This window comes from Agelaius tricolor, unplaced genomic scaffold, assembly GCF_023055355.1.
Source record: "Agelaius tricolor isolate 1412-34295 unplaced genomic scaffold, bAgeTri1.0.p SCAF_25, whole genome shotgun sequence".
Lineage (NCBI taxonomy): Eukaryota > Metazoa > Chordata > Aves > Passeriformes > Icteridae > Agelaius > Agelaius tricolor.
The window spans coordinates 518,395-542,927 of NW_027269285.1; the positions used below are offsets into that span (position 1 = coordinate 518,395).

General features: G+C 49.3%; 2 protein-coding genes across 7 annotated transcripts in view; one reads left to right on the forward strand and one right to left on the reverse strand.

The window, feature by feature from the left end:
- MNT (MAX network transcriptional repressor) overlaps positions 1-7,192 on the forward strand; it is a 33,698-nt gene extending 26,506 nt beyond the window's left edge. Inside the window, exon 6 of the mRNA XM_071448194.1 lies at positions 481-7,192. Coding sequence (XP_071304295.1) covers positions 481-1,187 — 707 coding nt within the window. The 3' untranslated portion in view covers positions 1,188-7,192. The remainder of the gene's footprint in view (positions 1-480) is intronic.
- Positions 7,193-8,723: 1,531 nt separating this feature from the next.
- Positions 8,724-24,533, reverse strand: part of SGSM2 (small G protein signaling modulator 2) — a 37,844-nt gene continuing 22,034 nt past the window's right edge. The window contains exons 8-24 of one of the 6 annotated variants that reach the window (XM_071448188.1): positions 24,403-24,527; positions 24,040-24,107; positions 23,521-23,681; positions 22,896-23,025; positions 21,398-21,532; positions 18,720-18,870; positions 18,101-18,165; positions 17,594-17,739; positions 17,042-17,170; positions 14,355-14,537; positions 13,695-14,048; positions 12,914-13,038; positions 12,409-12,491; positions 11,828-11,937; positions 11,306-11,402; positions 10,460-10,627; positions 8,724-10,163 (exon numbers count right to left, since the gene is read on the reverse strand). In XM_071448188.1, coding sequence (XP_071304289.1) covers positions 10,075-10,163; positions 10,460-10,627; positions 11,306-11,402; positions 11,828-11,937; positions 12,409-12,491; positions 12,914-13,038; positions 13,695-14,048; positions 14,355-14,537; positions 17,042-17,170; positions 17,594-17,739; positions 18,101-18,165; positions 18,720-18,870; positions 21,398-21,532; positions 22,896-23,025; positions 23,521-23,681; positions 24,040-24,107; positions 24,403-24,527 — 2,319 coding nt within the window. In that variant the 3' untranslated portion in view covers positions 8,724-10,074. Of the gene's footprint in view, positions 10,164-10,459; positions 10,628-11,305; positions 11,403-11,827; positions 11,938-12,408; positions 12,492-12,913; positions 13,039-13,694; positions 14,049-14,354; positions 14,538-17,041; positions 17,171-17,593; positions 17,740-18,100; positions 18,166-18,719; positions 18,871-21,397; positions 21,533-22,895; positions 23,026-23,520; positions 23,685-24,039; positions 24,108-24,402; positions 24,528-24,533 lie in introns of all 6 variants that reach the window. The other 5 variants (XM_071448189.1, XM_071448190.1, XM_071448187.1 and 2 more) reach the window with 5 other exon arrangements.

Sequence of the window (24,533 nt, forward strand, 5' to 3'; positions counted from 1 at the left end):
AGTCCATTTTCCAGAGCCAGATGAGAGACTTGCTGCCATGTTTCTTCATGGCAATTTCCTTCCTGCTCTGGGAGCAGAAGGAGTGGTGCCAATCAGTGGAACAACTGGCCAGGAAAGGAAACCCTGTTCCTCTTCCCAGAAGGAGCCCACTTCCGCCCAGACAGCTCAGCCAGGTGCTTTCTGTCAGCCTCTGCTCATGGTGCTCCCCTTGCTTGCCCAGTGAGACCTCTCAGCCTTTTGGGAGCACCCTGCTCTAGCTGGGTTTTTGAGCTGTCACACTTGCCTGGTCCTTGGCCCCCAGGCCATGAGGAGTGGGCTGTGCCATGCCATACCATACCGTGCCATTGTGCCACCAGCCTGTAGCTCAGTGATGCCTCCTGTACGTCTCTTCTGCTGATGCTGCCTTCTAGGGAAGCTCGTTGGTCCGGTTCGTGCTCTGCTTGCGTTGTTATGGGAGTTTCTTCCTTTCGTGTTTTCCAGAGGGTGAAGACAACATGGATGAAGATATGGAAGATGACAGGCCAGTGAACTCATTACCAAAACTCACCCAGCGCCAGCACCCAGAGCTGCTGAAAGCCGTCCCCCCCAGTGCTGCTCCCCCCCTGCCCACGGTCCTGCCCCCACACGTGTCCATCCAGCAGAAGCCCCACGCCCAGCCCTCCCTGCAAACACAGGCACTGGTCCCGCCGCAGGCGATCGTCCCCGCACAGACTCACATCGTGGCGGCCTCGACCGTGCAATCGACTGTTATCGCCCACACGGCCACCACCCACGCCTCGGTCATCCAGACTGTCAACCACGTCATTCAGGGGCCACAGACCAAGCACATTGCTCACATTGCACCTTCCACGTCCAGCCCCGTGCAACTCACCACTGCTGCTCAGCCCATCGGCCACATCACTGTGCACCCGGCCACCATCAACCACATGGCCCACCTGGGCCCACAGCTGCCCATCTACCCCCAGCCCGTGGCCGTCAGCCAGCCCGTGGTGAGCCACATCGCCCACACCATCTCGCACCAGCAAGTGAACGGCACGGCGGGCCTGGGCCAGCCGGCCGTGATGGCCAAGCCGGCCGTGGGAACCCAGGTTGTCCATCACCCGCAGCTGGTGGGCCAGACGGTCCTAAACCCCGTGACTATGGTGACCATGCCGTCGTTCCCGGTGAGCACGCTGAAGCTGGCCTAGAGGGGACGCTGCACGGCGAGGTCTTGTTGGGAACCTTTCCTAAGGAAACTCCGTACATTCCAACCACGCCCGGCCCGGCGGGAGGAGGCGCGGAACGCCCAGGGCAGGGCGGCGGGGCCGGGCTGTGCGGGTGCCCGGGCTGTGCGGGTGCCCAGGCTGCCCCCATGCCCAGGCTGCCCCCGTGCCCGGCCTGCCCCGGTGCCCGGCCTGCCCCAGCACCCAGCCTCCGCCGGGACGGGGCCGCGCCGCGCTCGGGGCCGCGCCGCTGAGAGACTTCAAAGACAGTTGTTCATGGTGATTTTTTTTCCTTTTATGTGTAATGAGTGAACTATGGATATGATGTTCTTAAGACTTTAATTTCGCCCTCTTATGTGTTGCTTCTTTGTAGAATAAAAATTGCTGATCTCTTTATTGAGACATTGCGTAGAATGGGAAAAAAAAATCATAGAAGTCTATATTTATATATATGTGTGTATGTGTGTGTATATATATATGTATATACATATATATATAAATATAACATTTGAAGGCCTTTTGTAAGGTTGATTATTTTGCAGGATTATGAGACAAAATTCATTTTTGGAGGAAGAAGCCAGAGTGTCCTCTCTAAACAAGAAACTATAAGATAGATGGTTTGGTGGACCAGAGTACAGTGACAAAAAACCCCCAACAACAAACCACGAGTCAAACCATGTTAAAGGTATTTCCCATCAATATATTACATTTCAAAAACCATCTAAAATCACTGTGACTTGTTATGGCATTTTAAGGAAATTCTCTGTCCTGTCTAATAAAAGGAAAAAGAATACACAACCAGACTTGATTTGTTGCCATTTTATAAATGACTTGATTTTATAGCTATGTCAAAAAAATACTGGTTTTTATTACTTTAATGATTGACAGTGCTTTGTTTGGATGTTTTTGGGGGAATTTGTATTTTGTCTGGCTTGGTTTGCTGATGCAATAATTGGTTTTGCAGATCTCTGTGCATGGCATGGCCCTGGTCAGGGTCCCTCCTGCCGGTCCAAGCTCCCCCAGGTTTCTTGGGTTTGTTGTTTGGCAGAGGCACACGCTTTGTGCTGGCAGCTTGCAGGGCGTTGCTGTGGCCTGGTGAGTGGAACCTGGGACAAGAAGACATAGAGAAATGAGGTAGATTTGCTGCATGGGTTAATGTTTGTTAGTTTGTTCTGTCCTTACCACGCTTTGGTGTGGGAGCTGGTGGGTTTGAAAGGGATAAAAGGGGATGTGGTTCCCTTCCAGAGCGCAGGCAGTTCAAGCAGCTTTGTTCCCTTTGACAGGGAAGCAGTCTCTCCTTATGCAGGATAAGGCTTTGCTGCAGGAGATCAGTGTGAGCTCATGTCTGACCGTGAGACGTGCACCAAAGAACCCTCATCCCTCAGGACCCTCCTGTTCCCCCTTGCCAGGGTTGGGGCAGACCTGTCTGAGGTCTGTGGCAGATCCCAGAGAGCCAGGAGAGGAGGAATGCTGTTGGGCTCTGCTGGTCTCTGCCAGCCTGCCCAGGAGGCTGCTTAGGGTGTGTTGTGCTGCTCTCTGGATGTTCTGGTCCTTGCACAGTGTGTGTAGCTATTGCTGTGAATGATCTCCATTCTGTCTTCCTCTCTTTTTAAAACAAATATTCCACAGTCCTTACTGCAGGCAAAATGCTGCTGTAGCCAGCAGCCCTTCCCCTAGGGCAGGATGGGAGGATGGTCCCACACCTGCCCAGGAGCTTTGGGAGAGGAGGAGGGGGTGGCTGAGCACCTCACAGCGCTGTGTCCTGTGTGGGGCTGGGGTCTCCTGCAGGAAAACAGCATCCATACTCTGCCCTAAAGACCTGTTGACTCTGGCAGGACTTCAGCCTGTTGGGGACTGGTGTGAGCAGTGTCAGGGATGTCATTGAGAACATCTGCCTGTTCTATACTGTCCCCAGATAAAACTGGTCTGGAGGCAGGAGAGGTGACTGCAGAGGTCAGGGGTGATTGTGCCTTCTGAGCAGGTGTCACTGGGAATTCTGTGAAGTCTGTTCATAAAGCCCCAGTTACCACTTGTTTTATTTTTCTTTCATGTATTCTTAAGTTCAGGAAGATCTTGGCTGTGCTTGCCAGCACAGCTCCTGCAGAATGGACAAACCTCGAAGGATTTCTTTTCATAGAACCCCATTTAAGCAGATCATTTGTTCTCATTCCAGTGCATCATTAACGCTGGGGGGTTCTCAGAATTGCCAGGACTTTGTTGTCCTCTGTCCCTGCAGGTGCTTTCCCAAGGAGGCCATTGTGTGCCAGTATTTGAGAGATAGGGTTGAGTATGGCTCAGTTTCTCCTCATCAGGAACTCCTCAACGCTGAGTATGTGCAACAGGGTCACTCCCTTCTCAGGAGGGAGTGGGGCTTTGCCCTCTGCAGCAGTGTCAGGAGGGGGAGGCCATGTGCTTCTGCCTTTTTTTACTGTTCCGACTCACAAAAGAGCCAATTCTCCTCATTGAAGGAGAAGGAGCCAGGTTGAGAATGTGCTCAGTGCAGGAGTGTTGGCTGAGCCCCAGGGAGATGAGCTTGCTGCTGGGTTACTGAGTGGCCTGTGCTGTCTGGACAGGGGTGCTGCTGCCCTCATCCTCTACTCCCTTATGGTTTGGAGCAAAGAGTGCCCCTGCCTTGCCTAGTCCTGTGTCTTGGCCAGTTTTTCTTTCCCCTTGGAATTGTGCCATGCAGTCTGTCTGTCTGATCCCCTTCATGGGTGTTGGCCTCCCCATTAGGAGCATCCCCCTTGGCCTGCCCAGGAGCTGCTCCAGATGTTGTGTGTACCCCTGTTCCCATCTGCGTTTTTCAGGGCTACCAGAAACATTCTGTGGGATTTTTCTTTTTGTTTTTTAAGTCAGCGAACTTCTCTCTATCTGTGGGAAGAAGAGCAGCCACAGCCCTTCCCTTTCCACCTCTGTTATTCCTGCTCAGAAACTTTGGATTTACACTGATGCTCTTAGAAATCCCATTCAGTACTGTATGACAAGGGGCACTTTAGGAATGTCTCTCCTCCTTTGATATATGTTTTCCCTATGGAGAAAGCTATATATAAATATATATGTACACTTGGGGATTCCTAAGATCTAATTTGTCCCCCAAAAAACCAATAAATATATGAAGTTTACAAGAAATCTCTTCTGTTGTTGAATAATATTAGTTATTGGTAACCATGCCACAGAAACAATAGAAAATGGGGTTTCTGCATAGTAGTTTGAGAGGGTTTTCTGTCCTGTCACACCTGGCTTGGAGCCTGTTGGTCAGTGGAGGTGGTTCTGCCGAGGGCACAGCAGCCCACACGCTCCATGTCCTGCTGCCAACAGCCAAATGGTGCTCAGGAGCTGGAGCTGTGCTTGGAGCTCAGGCAGCACGGCCGGGGGCGTTGGCAGCTGGGCAGATGTGTGGGCACTGTGTGGGCACGGAACCCCGCCATGGCCTCGGGGGAGCCTCGTGCTGGGCTGTGCCTGCCAGAGCCACTGCCAGCTCACCCGCCAGGGGGGCAGGCAGAGGGCAAAAACCCAAACTGCTGCTTTAAAATGATCCTCAAAAGAGCTCTTAACGCTGACACTTTAGATACAGGAATGTATTCCTGACCTCACCAGTAGAAATTTGCCAGATCTGTGTAGTTTATCTTAGGCAGGGAAGTGATCTGATTTCCCGTGTTCTCTGCAGTTGCTTGTGTGGGATCCAGAGGCAGTGGGTCGTGTGTCCCTGGGGACAGCTGGGGACCCACATTTCACATGGGGAAATAAGGCTGGAGCCAAGCTGCTGCTGTCGGGGTTTTTCTGCATGTGTGTGTGTACGTCCATCTGTCTGTCCGTGCTGGGGCCGAGTGTTGGATGTCAAGGCCAGACAGGCTCCAGTGTCACCACTGGGCCCCTGGCCACTGGCATGGCTGAGTTTTGGTTTCTTGAGCAGAGCTGGACAGAGGGGACGGCCCTTGCAGAGGCCTCTGCTCTCGAGGTGCCCACGGCATGTCCGGGGCGTTCATCATCCCACTGAGCCAGCTGCTGCCGCTGCTGTTGGGCTCCTTGTCTTTTTTTTTCTTTGTTTTATTTCAAAGTGGCCTTCTGTAACAAAAGAAACAAAAAAAATGCCTTTGGGTGGTTTAGGTGGAGGTGAGGTGTCGCTGCTGTGTCGGTGTCGGTGTGGTTGTCCGTGCGCACGCCTGGTAGATTCCTGTAGACATGCAATGCAAGGCTTATTGTGTCTGGTTTTTGTATGTAGCCTGTGTCTCTTTGGACTGGTTTGCATCCTGAGGGCGTTTTTTGCATTTAAAGAAAAAAAATGAGAACTGTTCCAGGTTGGGTGGGTACAAGGGGCTCTGGGGACCTCCCGTGTGCCAGGGGTCGGGGGGAAGGTGTCTTCTGCCCCTTGTGATGATGTGGTCAGGGCTTGTTTGGCCCCTTTGCTTTCTGTGATGGGTATCCAGTGTCCCCACTGTGTCTGTGGGGTGAGCAGCCTTGGCCAGATGAACCAGGTGACCTCGGCTTACCTGAGCAGGACTTAGGCTCAGCCTGTCTGGGTGTTCAGGCACTTGCTTAATTAGCTTAGTTAGATACGTGGCTGCTGCAGAGGGCTCCTGGAGCTGGAGTGGAGGTGGGCAGCTCTGAGCACTCACAGGTGAGGCTCCTCTGAGACTTGGCATGTTTTTTTCTGAACAGTTGTTCATTCCAGTCTTATTTTGATTCTAAAAGCTATGGGGGTGAGGAGATGAAAACCCTCATACTTATGGCCTGTTTTCCATCCCTTGTTATCATTTGGGACAGATTAAAATGGATTATAACACTGTCTTTAGGTTATTTCCTCCCTGAGTGAAACATCAGTTGTTAGAAGCAGATGTTTAGTTTTAAGGAAAATAGGCTGTGGGTAGAATCAGTCATGGCTTCTTTCTGTCCCTGTTATACAGAACTCGATAATCCAAACTTGAACTATTAAAATATCAGCCCGAGCCCAGCACTGGATGGTGCAGGCTTGGCAGAGGTTGTGTTTGGCTGTTCCCAGGCTGGCTCACTCCTTGCCTGAGGCTGCTGATGAGTGAAGGAAGACCCCATGGCCTCTGTCCCTGCACTGTTCGGGCAGGGACAGGGCTGTTCTCTGCTGGGATTTGGTGGGAATGGGCTGTGGGATGTCATGGTGCTCCTCATCAGGACGGCATGGCTGGTTCTGCTCTAGCTCTGGATGAGGCCCATTGATTCACCCATTCCTTGTGCTTTGAATAGGAACTTGAGTGTGAGGGAGCAGAAGTCACCAGCAGGGAAGTGCCCCAGACTCCCAGCCTGTCTCTGAGGCTGTCCCTGGCAGGCAGGCAGGGCCTCCCCAGGCTGTGCTGCTGTGGAGCTGCTGTGCCACAGCCCTGTGTGATGCCTTATGGATGCCTTAACAGCCTGAGCCAGGAGGGTGCTGGGGCTTGGCAGAGCCAGGGGCAGGGACTGACGGCGACCGCCCAACCATTTATTGGCTTCTGCTCAGCCCCAGCCTGGCCATACTGGGTGAGGAGCCGTGGTGGGAGCGGGGACCCCCTGCTCTGTCACTGCATGTGACCCCCCCTCCTGCCTAAAGCATTTATTTATTTCTTTAGTCTCGCTGTGCTCCCCGCGTTAGGAATGTGTCACTGGAGCTGCTGCCTGAGCCCAGTCGCTGCCATCGCTGGCCCGGAGCCCCCGTCCCTCCCTGCACCTCACAGGAGCCCCCGTGTCGCGCTCACCTGGGCAGGTGCAGTCTGTGTTTACAGTGAGGACGTGTCACTGTGTTACCAATTTACTGAAATACTGAATATTGACAAACTAGACTGTAAAGATTTTTATGTGTTTGGATACATCTGCTATGTGAAAAAGCAACTAATTTTGTACATATTGTATTTTTACTATTCAGCTGTACAATACTGGCTCTTCATGCTCCAGAATTTAGGTATCCAACATGAATGATATCCATGTAATAAGCACTTGCCTGAAATAAATATAAAACTGAAATAAACATGCACTGAAATTGGAAACAGGTTTCTGCATTTGCTTCCCTATGCTTTGCATGCAGCTCCCTCACTTTGTTTGTGATTTCCCAGTTGAAGAGTGAAGCCTTCCCTCCCTCCGGATCTGCGGGGCTGGAGCTCACCCAGAGCAGGCCCAGAGCTTCCCGAGGATCCAGCAGTGCTCTGCAGGGGAAAGCAAAGCCTTTGCAGCTTCAGCAATCTGTGAGAACCCAGCAAGTGGTGCCGTGTCCTGTGCCCTGTCCTGTGCCCTTCTCCTGCTGAGGAGCCCATCCCAGCCCTGCTGCAGGGCAGAGGGGCCCCAGCAGCCCCATCGAGGCCCAGCAGAGCAGCCTCGTGCCCAGGACCCTCCTGCTGGGCTCTCCCAGCCCTCCTGGGCAGCCCCACCGGGGTGTCTGTCCCTCCTGTGCCGTGGGCTGGGGCTGCCCAGGGCCAGCAGGGATGGGCTGAGCAGCGCAGCCGCACCTGCCTCACCTGGAACTCTCTCTCTCCTGCAGGTGCTGCTCCCTCTCCCTCGTCTCCAGCAGTGGATGTGACAGACGTGGATCCAGCACTGGGCAAGTCAAACCCCAGGGTGGTGTTGGGGCAGCAGGGCAGGGGGGGGGCTGGACCCCAGGTGGGCTTGGGCAGAGGGGCTGGGGGGCAGCACCAGGGTCTAAATAACTGCATTAAAAATTATTGAGGCTGTGCAAAGGACAGGGTGGGGACGTGTGGGAAGGACAGAGGGACAAGAGCCAGCTGTAACCCCAATTGTGGTGCTCAGGTGCCCTGCCCACCCCAGTGCCACCATGTAGACAGGTGACCGCAGAGGACACAAGGGCACTGGAAGTTTATTTAGGCCAACATGTCCTTGGATGCACTTCATAAAGGCCTGATCCTTGTTGATAGGGATAAATACCTGATTAGCAGCTGGAACAAGCAGTGTCTGAAGGAGAGCTGCACCCATGCCAGCACACAGAGGCCTTTGTTGGGCCCTTTTGTGGTGGAATGAGAAAATGATCTGTAACTCCCCAGGGACTCATCTCCAGGCAGGCCTATTTAGCCTAAAAACCTGGAACACTGCTGCAAAACCTGCAGCCAAGCAGCCAGGTGAGACTGAGGAGGGACCATCCCTGCTGCAGAGGAGACATAGCCAGAGGAGTTTAAGGGCTTTGAACAAGGACTGGGAGTGATGGAGGAGGATCTCTCCTGGAAGTCCAGCAGCTCAGCTGGATTCAATGAAGCTGCAGCACAATCAGGCCTAAAATTTCAGGATGAAACTCTTACTTTTTAACACTTGTGATAAGCTTATTTCTGTTCATGGCTGGGCTGGCTCAGGCTCAGCCAGTGGGTACATGAAAATTACCCTTAAAGTAATTTAAGGGACCTAGGGAGTCTACTTAATGGTGACCTATTTATTGCCTTGAGCACTACAGCCCGTGCAGCTCATCAGAGAAACATTAATTACATCTTGCCCTATCCTCCCAGACAGCCTCATCCCTGTTCTGTGGCTGGAATCACCTCTGGGGGAGAGAAATCGCTCCCAAAGAGCTCCATGGGATGCCTTGATGATAAGTATTTATTCATAAGTTACATTTAAACATAAATAATTGAGCAATAAAGAGAATAGTCTGCTCTCAACAAAAATAAATAATACACAACATTGATAAAATCCAATCAGACAGAATGTTCTAACAAATACAGCAAAGTTCACAGATTGGATTTGTGTGAAACAGCTGTACAGAACATTCCAAACATACCAGAGGAAAATAGTGCAGTATTATCTGTACATCCATCACTCCCTGGGCTCTGGGAGTTGGAGGTTTTTCTGACTCTTCTCATTCTTTTAAAAAATATTTTTCCAGTTTTCAAGGGGACAGACACAGGGCTGGGCAGGGGCTGGGGCACACAGAGGGCTCCACACCCGAGCAGGGGCTGCAGCAGCAACTCAGAGCCCCCCAGGAATTCCAGCTCCTTCACCTGGCAGGGGCTGGTGAGAGCAGAGCCTGGTCTGTGTCTGCAGCACCCCTGACAGCTCTGCAGGGCAGGGAGGAGGAGGAGTGTGCACTGAGGGCTCAGGAGGAGGCTGGGCACTGCCCCCTGCTCTCCGTGGCAGGGACAGCCATGGCCTGCACAGCCCAGGGAGCAGGGGCCTGGCTGTGGGCTGAACCTGCTCACCTGAGCAGCACAGGGCAGCGCCTGGCAGCTGGGAGTGGCCAAGGGTGAGTTTGCAAAGCAAAACAAAGGCAGGTCTGTGTGGGCCATGAAGAATGAGCAGTGAGAGCCAGTCAGCCAAGGCCAGACTGGTGTTTTAGCTCATGAGCTCATCACTGCCCCCATGAACTGTGGCATTTAGGTTAAGGCCATTCTCCCAGCCAGAAACCTTATCAGCTTTAATCACTGCTAAATACAAACCCAAATGTTTTAGCAACATGAGCTCAAACACATTCTCTTCCATGTTCAAGGCAAAGACAGTGAGGCAGGACCGTGCTCCTCCAAGGACCCAATCCAGGGCTTGCAACAGTGGGCCCAGCCTTGCCTCCACGGCAGCTTCTGGCAGAGCACACAAGGTGCATCCAGGCTTTACAGGTGCAGTAAGTCAAAACAGAAATGGTGCAGTTTGTCAAATTCCCCCTTTCAACACCGCAAAGATGTAGGCAGATGTCTTCTAGAGAGGGAAATAGAGAATGCAAAAAGGTTTTGTCTAGAAATACAAAGTCAGTGTAACAAGGACTATCAAACACCAACCTCATCTGGTGAAGGGAAAGTTTGGGTTTTAAAAGTCTGTTACTATCTCCTCACTATTTATTACATTTCATGGAAGATGCAATTAAAACACCATTTGGAATTACAGTGCAAGGAATGCTCCCTCCAGTGGCTCACACGAGGCCCCAGGCACGGCCTGTCCATGGTCACTTGTTCTCAATCAGTGTCTGCACTTTGTAGACAAGGTCTCTGGCTATCCTCAGGATCTCGGCAGCATCGTGGTGCTCAGCCATTTCTAAGAGACACAGACAAACATCTTAAACTCGCAGCACCACCTTCCTGCCCTGGCACTGATATTCATGTAGCATTAGCAATAATTAATTACTGTAACAAGCAGCAATCCCAGAACATTCCAGGGGGTTGGTTTTGGAGAATTAAAGAAGTGGATTAGTCCCTTGTGCTGCAGGACCTGGCATTGAGACTCAAAGCTTAAAATGATCATGAGTTTGTCACAACAAGAACTGCACCAGACAGTCCCAGGAAGGGAGAAGGAGCAAAAGTCTCATTACTTTTTATCAAAATGGCTCTTACCATTAAAAAACTTGATAATATCAGTGAAGTCCATGTTGTTATCACGGATAATCTCTCGATAAACTTCCACAAGTGCTAAGGCAATGAAAAGGACAAAATGTTCTGAAGAGATGTGCTTTGCTGCCCAAATAACTTCCCACACTGTAAATACATCCTCGTACAACAATTCTGAATGGGAATAAACATTACAAGAGCATCTGATTATTCAACTGACCATGTCCCTCCTCTCTCACCAATGTCTACAGGCCTCACTCAGACATGAACAGACCCTGGAGACTCCTCCTTTCCCTCTCCCCTCTCCTTCAGCCAGCTCCTGTCACTTGTGCACGTAGGGCACAGACCTGGCTTAAAGAACAATTCCCACAGCCCAGGAAGGAGCCCGAACCACGGGGACCATGTGAGAGCAGCACAGGAGGCCTGGGTGTTCTGCAGGGGGCCTGTCAGCACCAACCCTCTGTGGAGTGTGCTTGTGCAAGGGTCCTGGGACCAGGGCTGCTCCCTCACTCCAAGTACAGCAGCTCCTGAGCTACTGCTGAGCTGCTCCTTGTTACCACAAGGATGAGACAGGAGGTATCAAAGCTCACAGATGAGTAGGATCACCTTTTTGAGCAAACAGGCATTTGAACTGGGCAGGAACTTGGCTTCAATCACATCATCAGGAATTTGCACTCCCCTTTCTAAGCCTGGACTTGTTCCAATGCTGTTTCATCTCAGAGCTGCATTACCTTTCCTGGCTACAGACTCTGATCCCAGCAGCCACTCACCATCTTGACAGACACTCACATCAAAACACAGAGCTGCTACAGTTCTACACAACCCTAAACTACAGGCACAGAACATTATTACCTCTTTTAAAGTCAAGCAAGAACCAGCGATAGCAGAAGTAAAAATGAGTGTAATCTCCATTCTGGTGCATCAATTCAAAAAGTTCTGAGTCCAGAATCTAGAATGGAAAACATCAGCTGTCAGGATGTGGTCTGAAAGCAGCCAAGGTCCGAGGTGCTGGACTCCCTCTGCTCCTCATCCCGTGGCCAGAGCAGCTGCTCAGCACAGGAACAGCCCTTTGCTGTGTGTGCCAGGGCTATGACCTGGGTGCCCTGAGCTGGGGAGTCACAGTTCATCTTCACCATGACTTTAAAGGGCCAAGGAACAAGGTGAAGATCCTTCTGATTTCCAACAAGTGGCAAATGTCCATCTCTACCTCCACCCTGCTCTCAGGCTGTAACTCTACAAATCCACTCACAACTCCTCCTCCCCAGCTCTGAAGCCACACCTGAGCCCCTGGAGCCCCTTCACTGTGGCATGAGGTGAGTGCTGAGCCTCTGGCACAGCCTTGTCTTCCTTCAGATCCCCTCAGACCAGACTCACCTGGATGAGGGACCGCATGTTGGCAAAGTGTGTGTCCATAGCCCCTCCGTTGGGGAAGTTCTGGCTCATCCTCTTCATCAAGTGGCTGAAGCAGCTGTAGGCCAGCTGATCTGCAGGGACAAGGCAGACACTCAGTGCGGGTAATTGTGGGACTTCTTGAACCAAAATAATAGAACTGCAGGGCTTGGGAAAAACAGGGTCTTCCCCTTTGCTGTTCTCTGAATCCCAGAATTCAGATGAAAGAGAGGTTGGTTCCTGACTCTGGACCATTTTTACTAGTTATGTTTCAAAGATTCCAGCCTGCAGTTGACTTTTCAGCATCAGCAACTCCCAGAACACAGTAATTTTACTAACTTTGGTAAAATTTAATCTGGAAGTCAGTGAGTGACATGGCAGCCCCGAGACACTAATGTTGGCCATTTCAACAGCCACGGGTGGAGAAAACACAAATCAGGAGCTGTAGGTTTGATTTTGCTGGTGACCCAGCCCTGGTTAGTGCAGACAACTCCTTCTGAAACAGCATTTCTAAGGAAAGACCTCACTAAGGATACCAGCATGTCCCAAAGGAAAACCCTTCCTACCATTGTCAAGAATAACCATCAAAGGAGCCAGGAGGTCACACATGCCTTGGACATAACCAACTTCTAGGTGCTCCCAGACATAGCTGTGGAAAGAAGAAATCCTTGTATTGAAGGCTGATTCCATATGTGAGATCAAATCCTAAGCAGCTGCTGAAGGTGTGAGTCCCAGAACCTTCTGACTCTTCCCAGAGTATTTCACAGCCCTTTACTGTTTGCTGCCTGGATAAAGTAGCCCTCTGAGCTTGGAGGTATCATCTTGATCAGGAGAAACCCAAACCTCAGAGGACATTCAGAGAACAGTTCTCTAAAACAGGGTCTGTCACTTGAGAAATCTTCTCAAACCTGCATTCCAAACTTGGACCCATGCTCTAACCTGCCATCCTTCTGGCAAGTTGTTTTAAAGTCATTAGTGAGAATTCTTATTGACTGTTATTTGCATATTATTACAGTTTATAGATTAGCTTATGGATTGTGATGAAAGTAGTTGGGTTTACAAGCTCATTACCTGCACATGACATTTCGGAGCTTCTCCAGGTTCTCAGCAGTAAAATACCAATAATTCCGGTCACATCTCTGGACATCTTTATCAATTCTGTGCAAATTTAAGGCAACAGTGTCCAATAACTCTATCTAGAACAGAGAAGTTTTAGTTAGATCTGCCAAGTTTACAGCATTCCCAGGACTCTGTGCAAATTTGCTCTGAGAATCACCAAACCAGAAACAGTACAATTATACTCTGAGCAGATGAGGGCATCGAAATACTCAATTACTGTCAAAAATGCCAGGTAAAGCACATTTGTTTTCACTGGGAAATGTGCCAAACCTGTCTTATTTCCAAATGGCTATTTCCAGCTAAATAACTTCAGCAGAGAGAAGCAAAAACTATGCTGCTGGGTGACAGCAAGAGTAACAGAGGTGGTGGCATCTTGAATCTAGATTTAGGTTGTGGTTCAGTTTGACTAGATGGAGGCTTTAGCTTGATTTAAATAACATTAGAATCTTACAAGCAGTTCATTGTCCACACTCCCAGGCACTGGAAAGTTCTAACTGCTACAGATGTACCACACTGATTGTCTTGTCCTCCTACTTAAAAAAAACCACCCAAATATTTCCACTCTAGCTCAAAATCCAGATGAAAAGATTTGGATGGAAAAATCCTCAGTTCTCATCCCACCCGCTGTAGTTCTAGTTTGGGACTCTCTCTCATGAAGTCCTATCTGAAAAGTACCAGTGTTTGCTAAAAAGGCACTGCTGTGCAGAGGTGATGGTGCTTCATTGTGACCTACTGTGTAGGACGCGGCGCAGACCGAGGCCACATCCACCAAATAATCCTGGGAGCCCAGCTGGGAGCCCGGCTGCTCCTCCGGGACAGAGTCCTGCGGCTGCAGCAGCCCCGGCTGCGCTCTCTGCCCGGTGCTGCCCCCCTCGCCCTCCTCCTCGGGCCCATCCTCGAAGGAGCCGCCCTGGCCGTCGTCGATGCTGGACAGGACCCCCGAGGCCACCGAGTAGTTCCTGGACGAGGGCAGCCCCGAGTCGGGAGAGTCGAACTCGGCGGCCGCGGGCGGCGCCGTCAGCGCGGGCTCCTCCTGCCCCTTGGGGTCCTGCTCCGCCGGGTCTGTTTCATCCACAGAAATAAACACCTGCAAAACCAAACACACGCCTCAACATGTGCTCCGTGCTGGCTCGGACGAACGGAGCTGAAAGGAGGAGGTCTGCAGAGCTGTTCCTCTGCTGGGAGGGGATCTGCCTTCCTAGGTGAGCCTTAGAGCCCCTTAGGCACGTCCTGCTTCACAACAGCTGTAGGCTGCCCAAAATTCAGACCTGCCCTTCACTCTAATGTGGGCACACCACAGCTCCAATCTCTGCCCAGGATTCAGGAGCTGTGCTAACCTCTGCAAATGCTGAGCACTGCCCACCCCAGAGGCGAGTGGGCAGGGAGTACCTACATCATTGCTGATGGTGGAGTCCCTGTGGATGAGCCGCTGGACGTGGCTGTCAATGCTGCTGCCCGATGAAAACTTGGCCAGCGTGGCTGAGTGCGACTCCTTCTCTCGCTGCTTCACTATGACCTCGCAGGCCTTCCACTCAGCCATCACCTTCTGGTACCTCAGAGCAATGTCTGCGTCCACCTGCAGACAGACACACGGCCTGAGACACTGCCCTCCTTGCCAGAAGGCACTGGCACTGGCAGGAAACAGGAGGGACAGCTCTAAGGCAGCTGCAGGGTCTCACACTGAAAGCCCAAAGGGTGCTGAGGCCCTCTTGCTGCAGCAGCACATCCCTGTGACTGGAGAGGAGTACTCAGGTGTTGGGTATTAAATGCAGGGAATTAATAACACTGTAGGCACCAGAAAGGGTCTATATAAGCAGGTGTATACACTATCAACAGCACTGTGCCACTGTGACAGTGACCCAGGACAAAACAAAAGATGTCATGTGAAACCTCACACAGAGGTCAGATGCAGTCTATGGAGAAAGCACTGCCTCTACCTGCATTATCCCTAATTCTATCACACCTCCTTCCAACTCCTCTGTTCTCCCTCCAACGTAGCCCTTGTGAAGAATTCCAGGTCACAGGTTCATAGACACCAGCCTGTACAGAGTCAGATGCCGGGAGAAACTCTGGATCCCAGCTCCCACAGCCCGTCCTGTGGCTGCACTGTGCATGGCCAAATCTATCCACACTGGGCACCACAGGAATAAACCAGATCTTTGTCACTGCTGGCTTTCTCTTTTAAAAGACAGCCACAGAAAGCCCCTTGAGCTATTAAGGGACATGTAGCAATTTTACTGCTCTGTCACTTGTCAAGAGCTGAAGAGAAAGCACAATTGTGAGCTGGCTGAGCTGCTACCCAAGCGTTGCTGCTAAGAGCTGCAGGCTCTTTGTCACTTGAGGTAGCTGTCGAGTCATAAATCATAAAATACAGCAGTTAGTGGAGGGCTGGAGGACAGCCACATCTGGGAGTGCAAAAATACCATCAGAAGACAAAGATGATAAATCACCTGCAATGACTTCAGTTTAGGACACAATGAGTTTCCTGTACGTGCAGGTGTTATGACTGTTTTCATGTCTCTCATTTAACAGACTCCTACATTCAGTGTAAACTAGGTCTCCAACAACCCATTCCTCTGAGGAGGCAGCTATTACTTGTGTTTACTACTGGCGTGAGTAGCTCCTTACAATTCCAGGTAAGTTTGGAGTACCCCTGGGTTAGAAGGGTACACACTCAGGGAGAAAAATCTTCTGTAGGAGCCTGTGTTCTGCAGATCAGATATTTTCTGTCTTGTAACATCTCTGTATGAATTTACTGTAATTCCTATCATAGAGACTCCAGTATTTATCTCTTCTTGCCAAATCTCCTATGTTCTAGCTGTACAAATGCACGTGCCCTTTGGAGATGGGGCTAGCATCCATGAGAGATGGCTTCACATCTCCCACTCAAAACTAAGCATCTGCATCCTCTTGTTCATTTCCAGACAGACCTTTTATTTCTACACGTGGATCATAAATCTAATAGTTCATATACTTGTGGAGATCAGAGACAGCAAAATGCAGTCTATGCAAGAAACCTCCAATATCCTTGCCTTTCTTGAAAATCTGAGATCAAAAAAAGAATGGAGCACTGCTCAGTAGAACATTCCTGATGTACACACTACAGCCAGAAAATCTATAATAAACCTCTACTAAGATGACTGGATTCAGGGGGGACAGTCTGGACTGTGACCCAGTTTGAACAGTGAAGGGCTCTGTTTCTCCATCTGTGTTCAGAACTGGCTTTTAAAGATTATTGTGAGTAAAACAACTCAAACTGCCACACCAATGTTGGTTTAGTGCCCCATTTGCAAGACACTGATTTGTCCATGGCAAGGCTCGAGGTCAGGCTGTCCTTCTGCTCTGCAGGTGCTCACAGGGATATAAATTACCCCTTGGCATATAAAGTAATTGGGAGTTAGCAAATGCCAAATGTTTTGATATATAAACCCCTCCTTATCAATTTAATCCAGAACAGAATCAGCTACTGCATGAGTGCTACCTCCCTGGTAATAACACTAACTGAAAAGCTGATTAATGTGTTAATTATATTCCAGGCCAAATCTCATTACTGTTCCATCCAGTTCAGCCAATCTTTGGGTGATGTCACAAAAGCAATGTTTTACCACCATACAATAACTCCAGAGGGTCCATCTGGGCTGTTCCCAGCTCCAGAAATGTCCATGCATGCAGATGCAGCACCATGGAGAAAAGGTAGTTATTTCAAGGAGCAGTCTGAAGTATAATTCAGCTAACACACCATATAAAAGAGGGGTGAGTAGAATTCCCATCCAAATGTCAATGTCTCCCCATTGTATAAGTGACAAATCTGTGCACACAGGGTGTGCTCAGGGCATGTGCCTGCCACAGACAGAGCTGAATGCAGGTTCCCTGACTGAAAGAAAGAGAGAACTCTCATTTAGTGGCATTCAGACATTAAAACACAGTATCAAAACCCCTCTGCTAGCATGTGCTACTAATGTTTTCAGTAGTGTTTTTCCCTTGGGAATATAACAAAGTAATAAAGACCAACAGTTGCTATTCAGAAAACAAAATCTACTCTGCAAATGTAACTCAGATTCCACGGAAGCTATGGCTTACCTGGTCCATCTCCTTCTTGGCCATGCCAAATTTGTAGTGACCTAACAAGAATGGCCACACTTCCTTTCGAATCTCATGCTGGACCCCACCATAATAGACTCTTCTTAGTAATTCCAGTTCCTTGTAGTTCTGCAGTGGCCAGGAGAAAGAGGTGTTGAAGGCAATACATCAGTATTTAACTCAGGTACACTCAGAGACACTTCACACTGAGTACGGAGACAGTGAAATACATGCAGGACACTAAATAAATTCTGCAGCTTGAGCCTTTAGGATCTTAGCTGAAATCCAGCCTAATATAGGTTGTCATGCCTTCCATAAAAAAAATCTAAATTTGAATAGATCAGTTGCTTTGATAATAATTTATATCTTTGCCATCATCAGAGAAGCAAAGGAGAGAAGAGACGGCAAGAACTGACTCTCTCTGACGAGTTGAGAAGTGCCCCTGGGGTTGAAGACCTTCAATATTTCGAGGGGCCCAGTGCAGGGGATGATGTCCTGCCCAGCGCAGCAGCGCGGGGAGCCCGTGCACGCGCGCTGGGGACTGTCACTGACCTTCCTGTCCTTCTGGTACTTGCTCCAGAGCTCCTTGGTGAGGCCGGCGGCGGCGCAGGCGGGGCGGTCGGGGGGCACGATGCTGTGGTTGACCAGCGCCGAGAGGTGCGTGCGCACCGTGGACAGGTGCCGGCAGTGTGCCAGCCCTGCGGACACCGAGGGACAGCTCAGCCACGGGGCCGGCCCAGGGACGGCCCTGCCTGGGCTGAGCTCGCTCTGCACCGTGTCACAGTGAGCAGTTACAGCAGAGCCAAAGGCTGAACAGATGGACACGGACCACAACATCCACGTCGTGGTTCCGCTGCCCTGTAAAACTGTGTTCTGTCTCCACTGGGCATCATTCCTCACACTGCCAGCAGCAAACCCCACAAATACTGAAACCCACTGCAGCTACATCCACCCTACTGCCCTGAATTTAGGGGCAGACTGCTTTCTAAGCCAAACATCCCGTGTTGTTTAGATAAACATATGGATACCACATGGGCCAGATACAGAAGCTGCACTTACATCCATAAAAGGCTCTGGAAATGATCTGCCTCTTCATGCTTTCACACAACATCTTTAGGGGAGTTCTGTGGAGAGGCACCAACAGAATAAGAGCAGGTTGTGAAGACAGAGAGCATCAAGAATTTCATGCTGATCCCTGTGTCCTACACACAGCAATTTCTTCTCTGCACCAAGATTTATTTAGTTAAAGGACACAGTAATAACAAACTCCAGTTATTAAAGCATTTCCCCCCCACAACCTTTTGGCCCCAGACAGATTTCCCCCTGGCACACACAGCCACAATTGCTGTAGGTGCACTGTAGAGGTCTGTGTCAAATGGAACTGTTGCCCTTCATTCAGTCATGAATGACTTGTTAAAGATAACGTTCCCAGAGCTGAAGTATTTTACACTAGACAAAAGAACTAGATGAATTTTTTCTATCAAAATGTGGCTTGAGCACAGTTTAATAGGTTAGTTCTAATAAACTAAACTTTTTGCTGCCTAACTTCATCTTTTTATATTAGAAACTACTTGAAAATTGTTACTCTTTGTCTTGAGTGCTGCAACCACTCAAACCTTCCTGCTTTTAGCTGTGGCATGCACACAGTGCCCAGGTAAGTTCTGCCCAGCCTGCTCACCTGTCGTGGATGCAGGTGCAGCAGCTGGGAATGTCGTAGGGAGAGCTGCCCATGGAACAGGAGATACAGGAGGAGCCCTGGCTGCAGTGCTCCAGCTGCCACGACAGCAGGTTTGCCCCAAAGCCTTGCATCTCTATCATCTCACTGGTGTCTGTGGAAAAACCAAACAAGACAGAAGGACATCAGCCTCTTCCATTCTCTCCCCCTCCTCCTTCTGTGCATCCTGATGGTTCATGCTTCACTCCTCAACAGGCTCTGAGCCTTGGTTCCAGAAACAGGAGAGCAGCATCCTCAGAATCACTGCTCTGGACCTGCAGCATGCTGTGCAGGGTCCCTTCCCAGGAAGCCAAACCCCTTCACCATTTGCCCCTCTCTTGCCCATGCACATCCCAATTCATGTTTCAAGAGAATAGAGAAAAGGGTGCCGCAGTAACAACTAAACTGGTTCTTGTGTAATATTATGGAAATGTTATTTATGGCCAGAAGAGATAGTCTAGCCCAACCTTCTATTTAAATCAGGTCTCAGAATTTCATTTTGCAGTTCCTGGAATCAGCCATAGAACTGCTGGTCCAGCCAGAGTGAAAGCTGGAGCATGAAAGAAATGAAGGCAAACGGAGTCAGTTACTTTCAGAAGATGCTTCTTTCCCCCTCAGAACCAGACCCTAAAACACTTAGCACAGAAGGACAGTTCCAGTCCTGCCAATGTCCACACTATATTTATAAAAGGATACTCTCTGCAGGAGTATGTGATCCAACTGTACAATGCAGCTTCCCGAGTTATCCCTGCTCTACCAAATCTATTTGCTTTTTTAACCAGTTTCAGAAAGGCAACTCAAAAAATCAGCAGCTCCCTTCAGAGAGCTTGGCTTCAGCTCTTCAGCCTTCCCAGCTGGCATTTGAACTCGTGGGGTTTTTGGTTTATAATAAATAACTGGCCTTTCAGCTCACCCATGATTAAAATTAAGGCAAATACAATAATGTATGTCATAAAGTATGCCACTAAATTAACATTTACAAGCAAAATCCAGTCCCCTGGGCCGTGCTTTTAAAACAGATATTTGTTGAGTGGTGGGGAGGGGCAATTCCAAACCATCTCATGCATTTTAAATCAAGGTAGCACAAAGCATTTTAGGAGTGCCTATTAGAAAGTGGGCAGAGGTGAGGGAGGAGTGGAGTAAACCCATTTGTTAACAGAAAAAGCACAGGCTCATGCGGAAGCAGTCATGTGTGTTTCATTTCACAAAACAAAGTGTGATGCAAAAATGCTCTTCACCTTAATTCTTCAGGAAGGAGCTGAACGACCCAGTCTTTATTGCAGCTTCTTATTGGGTTCAAATAAAAACCACTGGATAAACATTTTTAGATCATTAGTTTTTGCCTCCCCTCTGTAGACAGGAAAATTGGGTTTTTCATTTCTAATTTTTTATTCTGTTTATTAGAGAAACAAGGAAAGAACCCCACAGAACCTAAAGATTCAGATGAAAGGTACCTGAATTAGTGAAGAATTAGAGTGAACAGCATCTTTTATTCAATTGTAGTGGTGTTATCTGTAACTTCAGCTACATGCAAAAGTCAAGCATGTTGCAAAATGTCAAAGCAGATGGCTGGCAAACCTGCTACAACAGTGTTGTCATTATGGGATGGGGCTGCTGGAGAGACAGCAGCCCAGACAGGCTATTCCCAGGCACATCCCTAACTCTACCAATCCCCTTCAAGATTAAATAACCAAAAGCAGACACCTGACAGCCATTCTAGTGGGATAACTTACATGTTCTATAAACTGACTAAAAACTAAGTTGTGTTCCTTATGGTTAATGTATATGTGGCAATTAAATGTCTTCCTTCCCATTTTTGCCCATATCCAGGCACAGTCAGTTGGGACACACTGAAACTTCCTAAAACAGTCTTTTATCAAGGCAACACTATTTTTGGAACTTCTTTCCATCTATGCCTTCCAAGAACTCTTTATTAACTTGGGCTGGGCTTTATCAATTTCCAGGGGCTGCTCCCTTGGGATAAGTGTGTGGGCAGCCTAGAAGAATTGAGGCTCTCCTTGGACACCTGTTCATACCCTGTCTAACCCAGAACTTCAGCACTGTACAGAGATGCAGGGCAATTACTGTCTCTTGCAGTCAGTCCCACCAGTCCAGGCTGTAAGAGAAAGCAAGGACTTCTCAGAATTCAGAGCTAAACTACTGGATGCCAAATGCACACACATCTTGAGAATACCAACTTAAATAATATGAAGAAATAGATGACAAATTTGTGGAGGGGTGGTGGAGCTCACAGCTGATGCTCTGAAGCCCACCCAGCCTATGGATGCGAGTGGAATGAAAGCACTGACCCCAGACAGGCACTGCATCTCCACACAGCCTTCTCTGCACACTCTGCTCCCTCAGCTGTCACACTCCCTCCTTCCCCCCTGAGAACCTGCTCTAGTATCCAGCCCGGATGGAGGTGGGGCAGGAAGCCCCCTGGGAGAGGAGGTTTGCTGCTCAGCAGCACACACACCCAGGGACAGGGAGGATGCTGTTCCCAGTCCCCACAGGCTGTGAGCCCACTCCCAGCCTCTCTGCACATCCCATGTCCTTCCCTGCAATAATGCCAACACTGTTGTATGCATCAGTGGAAGGAGCTGCAAGAGAGCTCTGGGACACAGGGGGAGGAGGATAAAAACCTTTCATCCTATTAGGAGCTGTGAGGTTCCGAGAGCAGATCATTGATAGCATTGCGTGTAGCTTATCTTCCTCCTCCTCATCATCGTCAACAGAGGTAGAGCGGCTGGCAGCTAAGTGGTGGTAGTTAATAGTTACTGCTCAAAGAAAATAGTGAAAGAGGAGCATAAGAAGAAAGAACTCAGTGCTGTGGGAAAGCTCAAAGGACATGGTCAGCAAAGACAACGGACCTGAATCCTGCCCTCTGCTCGAGGGCACAGCTCTGTAAATGGCTGTGAAAACTGAGTTTCTTACAGAAACAAAGCATGCTCCACCAAACCAGGCCAGCCTTTGAGTGTCACAGGCTGTGAGAGCACATGTGGCACACCACGGCAAGGGACAAAGATCCCAGTGCCAGCCTGCAGCAGCTGAGTATGCTTTTGAGCAAAGCTCCACAGGAATTCTAGGCTCCAGCTAGCTTCTCTCCTTCCCTGTGCCCTAGCAGTGCTGTGGCCCCTACTCTGAAACCTGTGCCAGACGCATCTGGACAGCCAAGGTCACTCCCAGCTGTGTGTGGCTCCGCAGACAGGCAGAGTTCCTGCTGGCACAGCACCTGCAGCTCCTGCCCCACGAGCCCCAGGCCCTGCAGCCCTCCCTCCGCCAGGCACAGGCACAGGGTGCTCTGCTGCTGTGTGCCAGACTCACCAGTGCCAGCCCAGGAGCCCTGACAAAGCCCAGCCAGCACTGGGGTCAGGGTCAGGAGGCTGCAGAGGAGACTCCTGCTTTCTCAGCTGCACTAAGTCCCAGTGTGAGCAGTAACTCCAAATCCCCTGTAAACTTTAGGGTCTGATCTTCCCAGGGAGTTCTTGCTTCTTTGCCAGGGGAATAAAACTGAATGTGCTGTTTGAGAACTAGCTTAAATGCCTTCTTGCATGTAAGGAATTTGTATTCACTGATGACATGAGGTGGTTTGGTGCTTGGGAATTCAGTTCTTTTCCTTGGAAGGGCCTTTATCCATTGTTCAGTCTGTGCTTCCAAGCCAGGAAAACTTAGCCCAGGGAGTTCTTGGGGTACTTTTAAGGGTTTATGGTTGAGGGGTTTTTTTCCTAATAACAACATTATGAGCAAGCATTGTGGCCAGTAAAAATATCCTCACTTCAGGAGCAAAACTGTTCTTGGCTAGTCAAGCAATCTTTTTTGTTTCAGTCTCAGTTTGCAAGCCCAGGGGAGTATTTTGAAAACTTGCTCTGTAAAACACAGAGTAAATACAAGATTCCCCACCTCAACTCCATTTCCACTAAGATAGCAAGTCTCACTGCATTAAGGAAACCTAAGTTGTACCTGTTGATCACAATTATCTCTCAGTGAAATTTATTAGAGGTTTGGTTTTTTTCCCCCTTACAAAAATGTGGCTTGTCACGTGCAGGTACTTCCCAGGATATTACTTCAAGATTTTCTCAGATGCTTGATTTGGTTTCTCATTTGTTTTTTTTTCAAACAAAGCAGAACAGAGGCACTTACTGTTATCATGCTTGTGTCCAGGATAAATAATTCTGAAGACATAATCTGTGGATGTGTCCTCAGCTGGCATCTCCTCCAGGTCCACTGATTTGTTGCTGTTCCGTTTTCGAAGCTTTGGAAACACCTTGCCCTAGAGAAAATAATAATTCCATACATTCAGCTATGAGTGACTAACAGAGTGCAACAAACTAAGTACTACAGTCCTTTGGCATCCTTCATCTCCAAACTTTCAATGTTGGGAGGAGGTGAGGGAGAAAACAGTGGAGTCATATACAGGTGGTGGTTGTTATGGGGTACTTAATACTATTTTTCTGTGTGCTGCAAATCAGCCTTTTCTTGTAATCTCTGGGAGCTGGGCACCCCAAGCCTCTGGCAGCAGCTCTGTCCAGTCCATTGTGAATCTCACTTCTATTGTGTGGGTTTGTATCTTGATGCAATGGCAGATTCCAACTCATTGCTCAATGGGGTAATGAAGGTGTGAACAATTTTTAAGGACCACGTGTATAAGAAGCAGACTGGACTGAATGGAGTTGTGTCCTACTTTACCATAAAGCAGTTTGAAGTCAGTGCCTGACCCGTGGAGCAGAGATACCAACAGCAGCCTCACCCAAGAGCTCAGCAGTACCTTGCCCTGCTGGGACCAGAGCGGGGGCTCCAGCTGGCCCCGGGGCAGGAGCCCATTCTCCAGGCAGGACAGGAAGGCAAGCAGGTGCCCTCCCTGGGGGAAGTGCAGCGGAGGCCTCTGGGTCCCATCCTGGCTCACCAGCACCAATGTCCATCTGCTTTCTGCTGCAAGGAGGACAAGGGGAGTCCACACTGTTACATCAGAGCCTCAGTTTTCTGCTCTTACCTTCTAAGTAAATTTTATTTGGGATCATGTCTAAGTAAATAAATAAACCTTTGTAAGGCACAGTGTGATCTAAGGCTGATATCAGCCCTTCAGTCCTAACAAAACTCAAGATACAAGCAAACTATGAAAGCCTTATACAGTTGTCATCCTCTATCAGCTGGGACTGGAGATTTTAACACTCATTCCCACATGGCCAGAACTAGTCAGAGGTGTTCCTGACACTGAGGGAGGAAAAGCAATCATTCAAGTGGCTCTCCTGTATTTTTAAGGAATATGCTTAAGGGTTATGCTTACGTTGCTGGTGGCAGTGGATGCAGACGATCTGGCTCAGTGGCACAATCAATGCGTAGTCCCAGTAAACACTAAAAAGGAAGGAAAATGCAGGAAACATTGTTTTTTCCATATTCAGGAATGCTTGCAGTTCCAAGCACCTGATAGAAAGAACTCTGCTAAGTTAATAACTGCTTATTAAATTTGGTCAGTGAAAGTAAACTATTAGTCAAGTAAAAGGCAAAGGAAAGCTAGTTTCTCCACACTGGATATTCTGGCACCAGGTTTGTACAACCTCTGCTTCCCTCTTCCCCTCCCTTTCCTCTTTCCTGGTGCCCCCCAGCAGGTTACACAGTTCTTCCCATCTTTCCTGAATGCAATGAGTACCTTTTCTCCAGTTCTGAATCTCCAAGGGTTCCATTCATCAGCTGGTTTGGAGTCCATTTCAATGTCAAACTATCTGCTGATTGATGAAGGGAGAGATATCCAGGAATTGCCTCCAAGTCATCTTTCTGTTC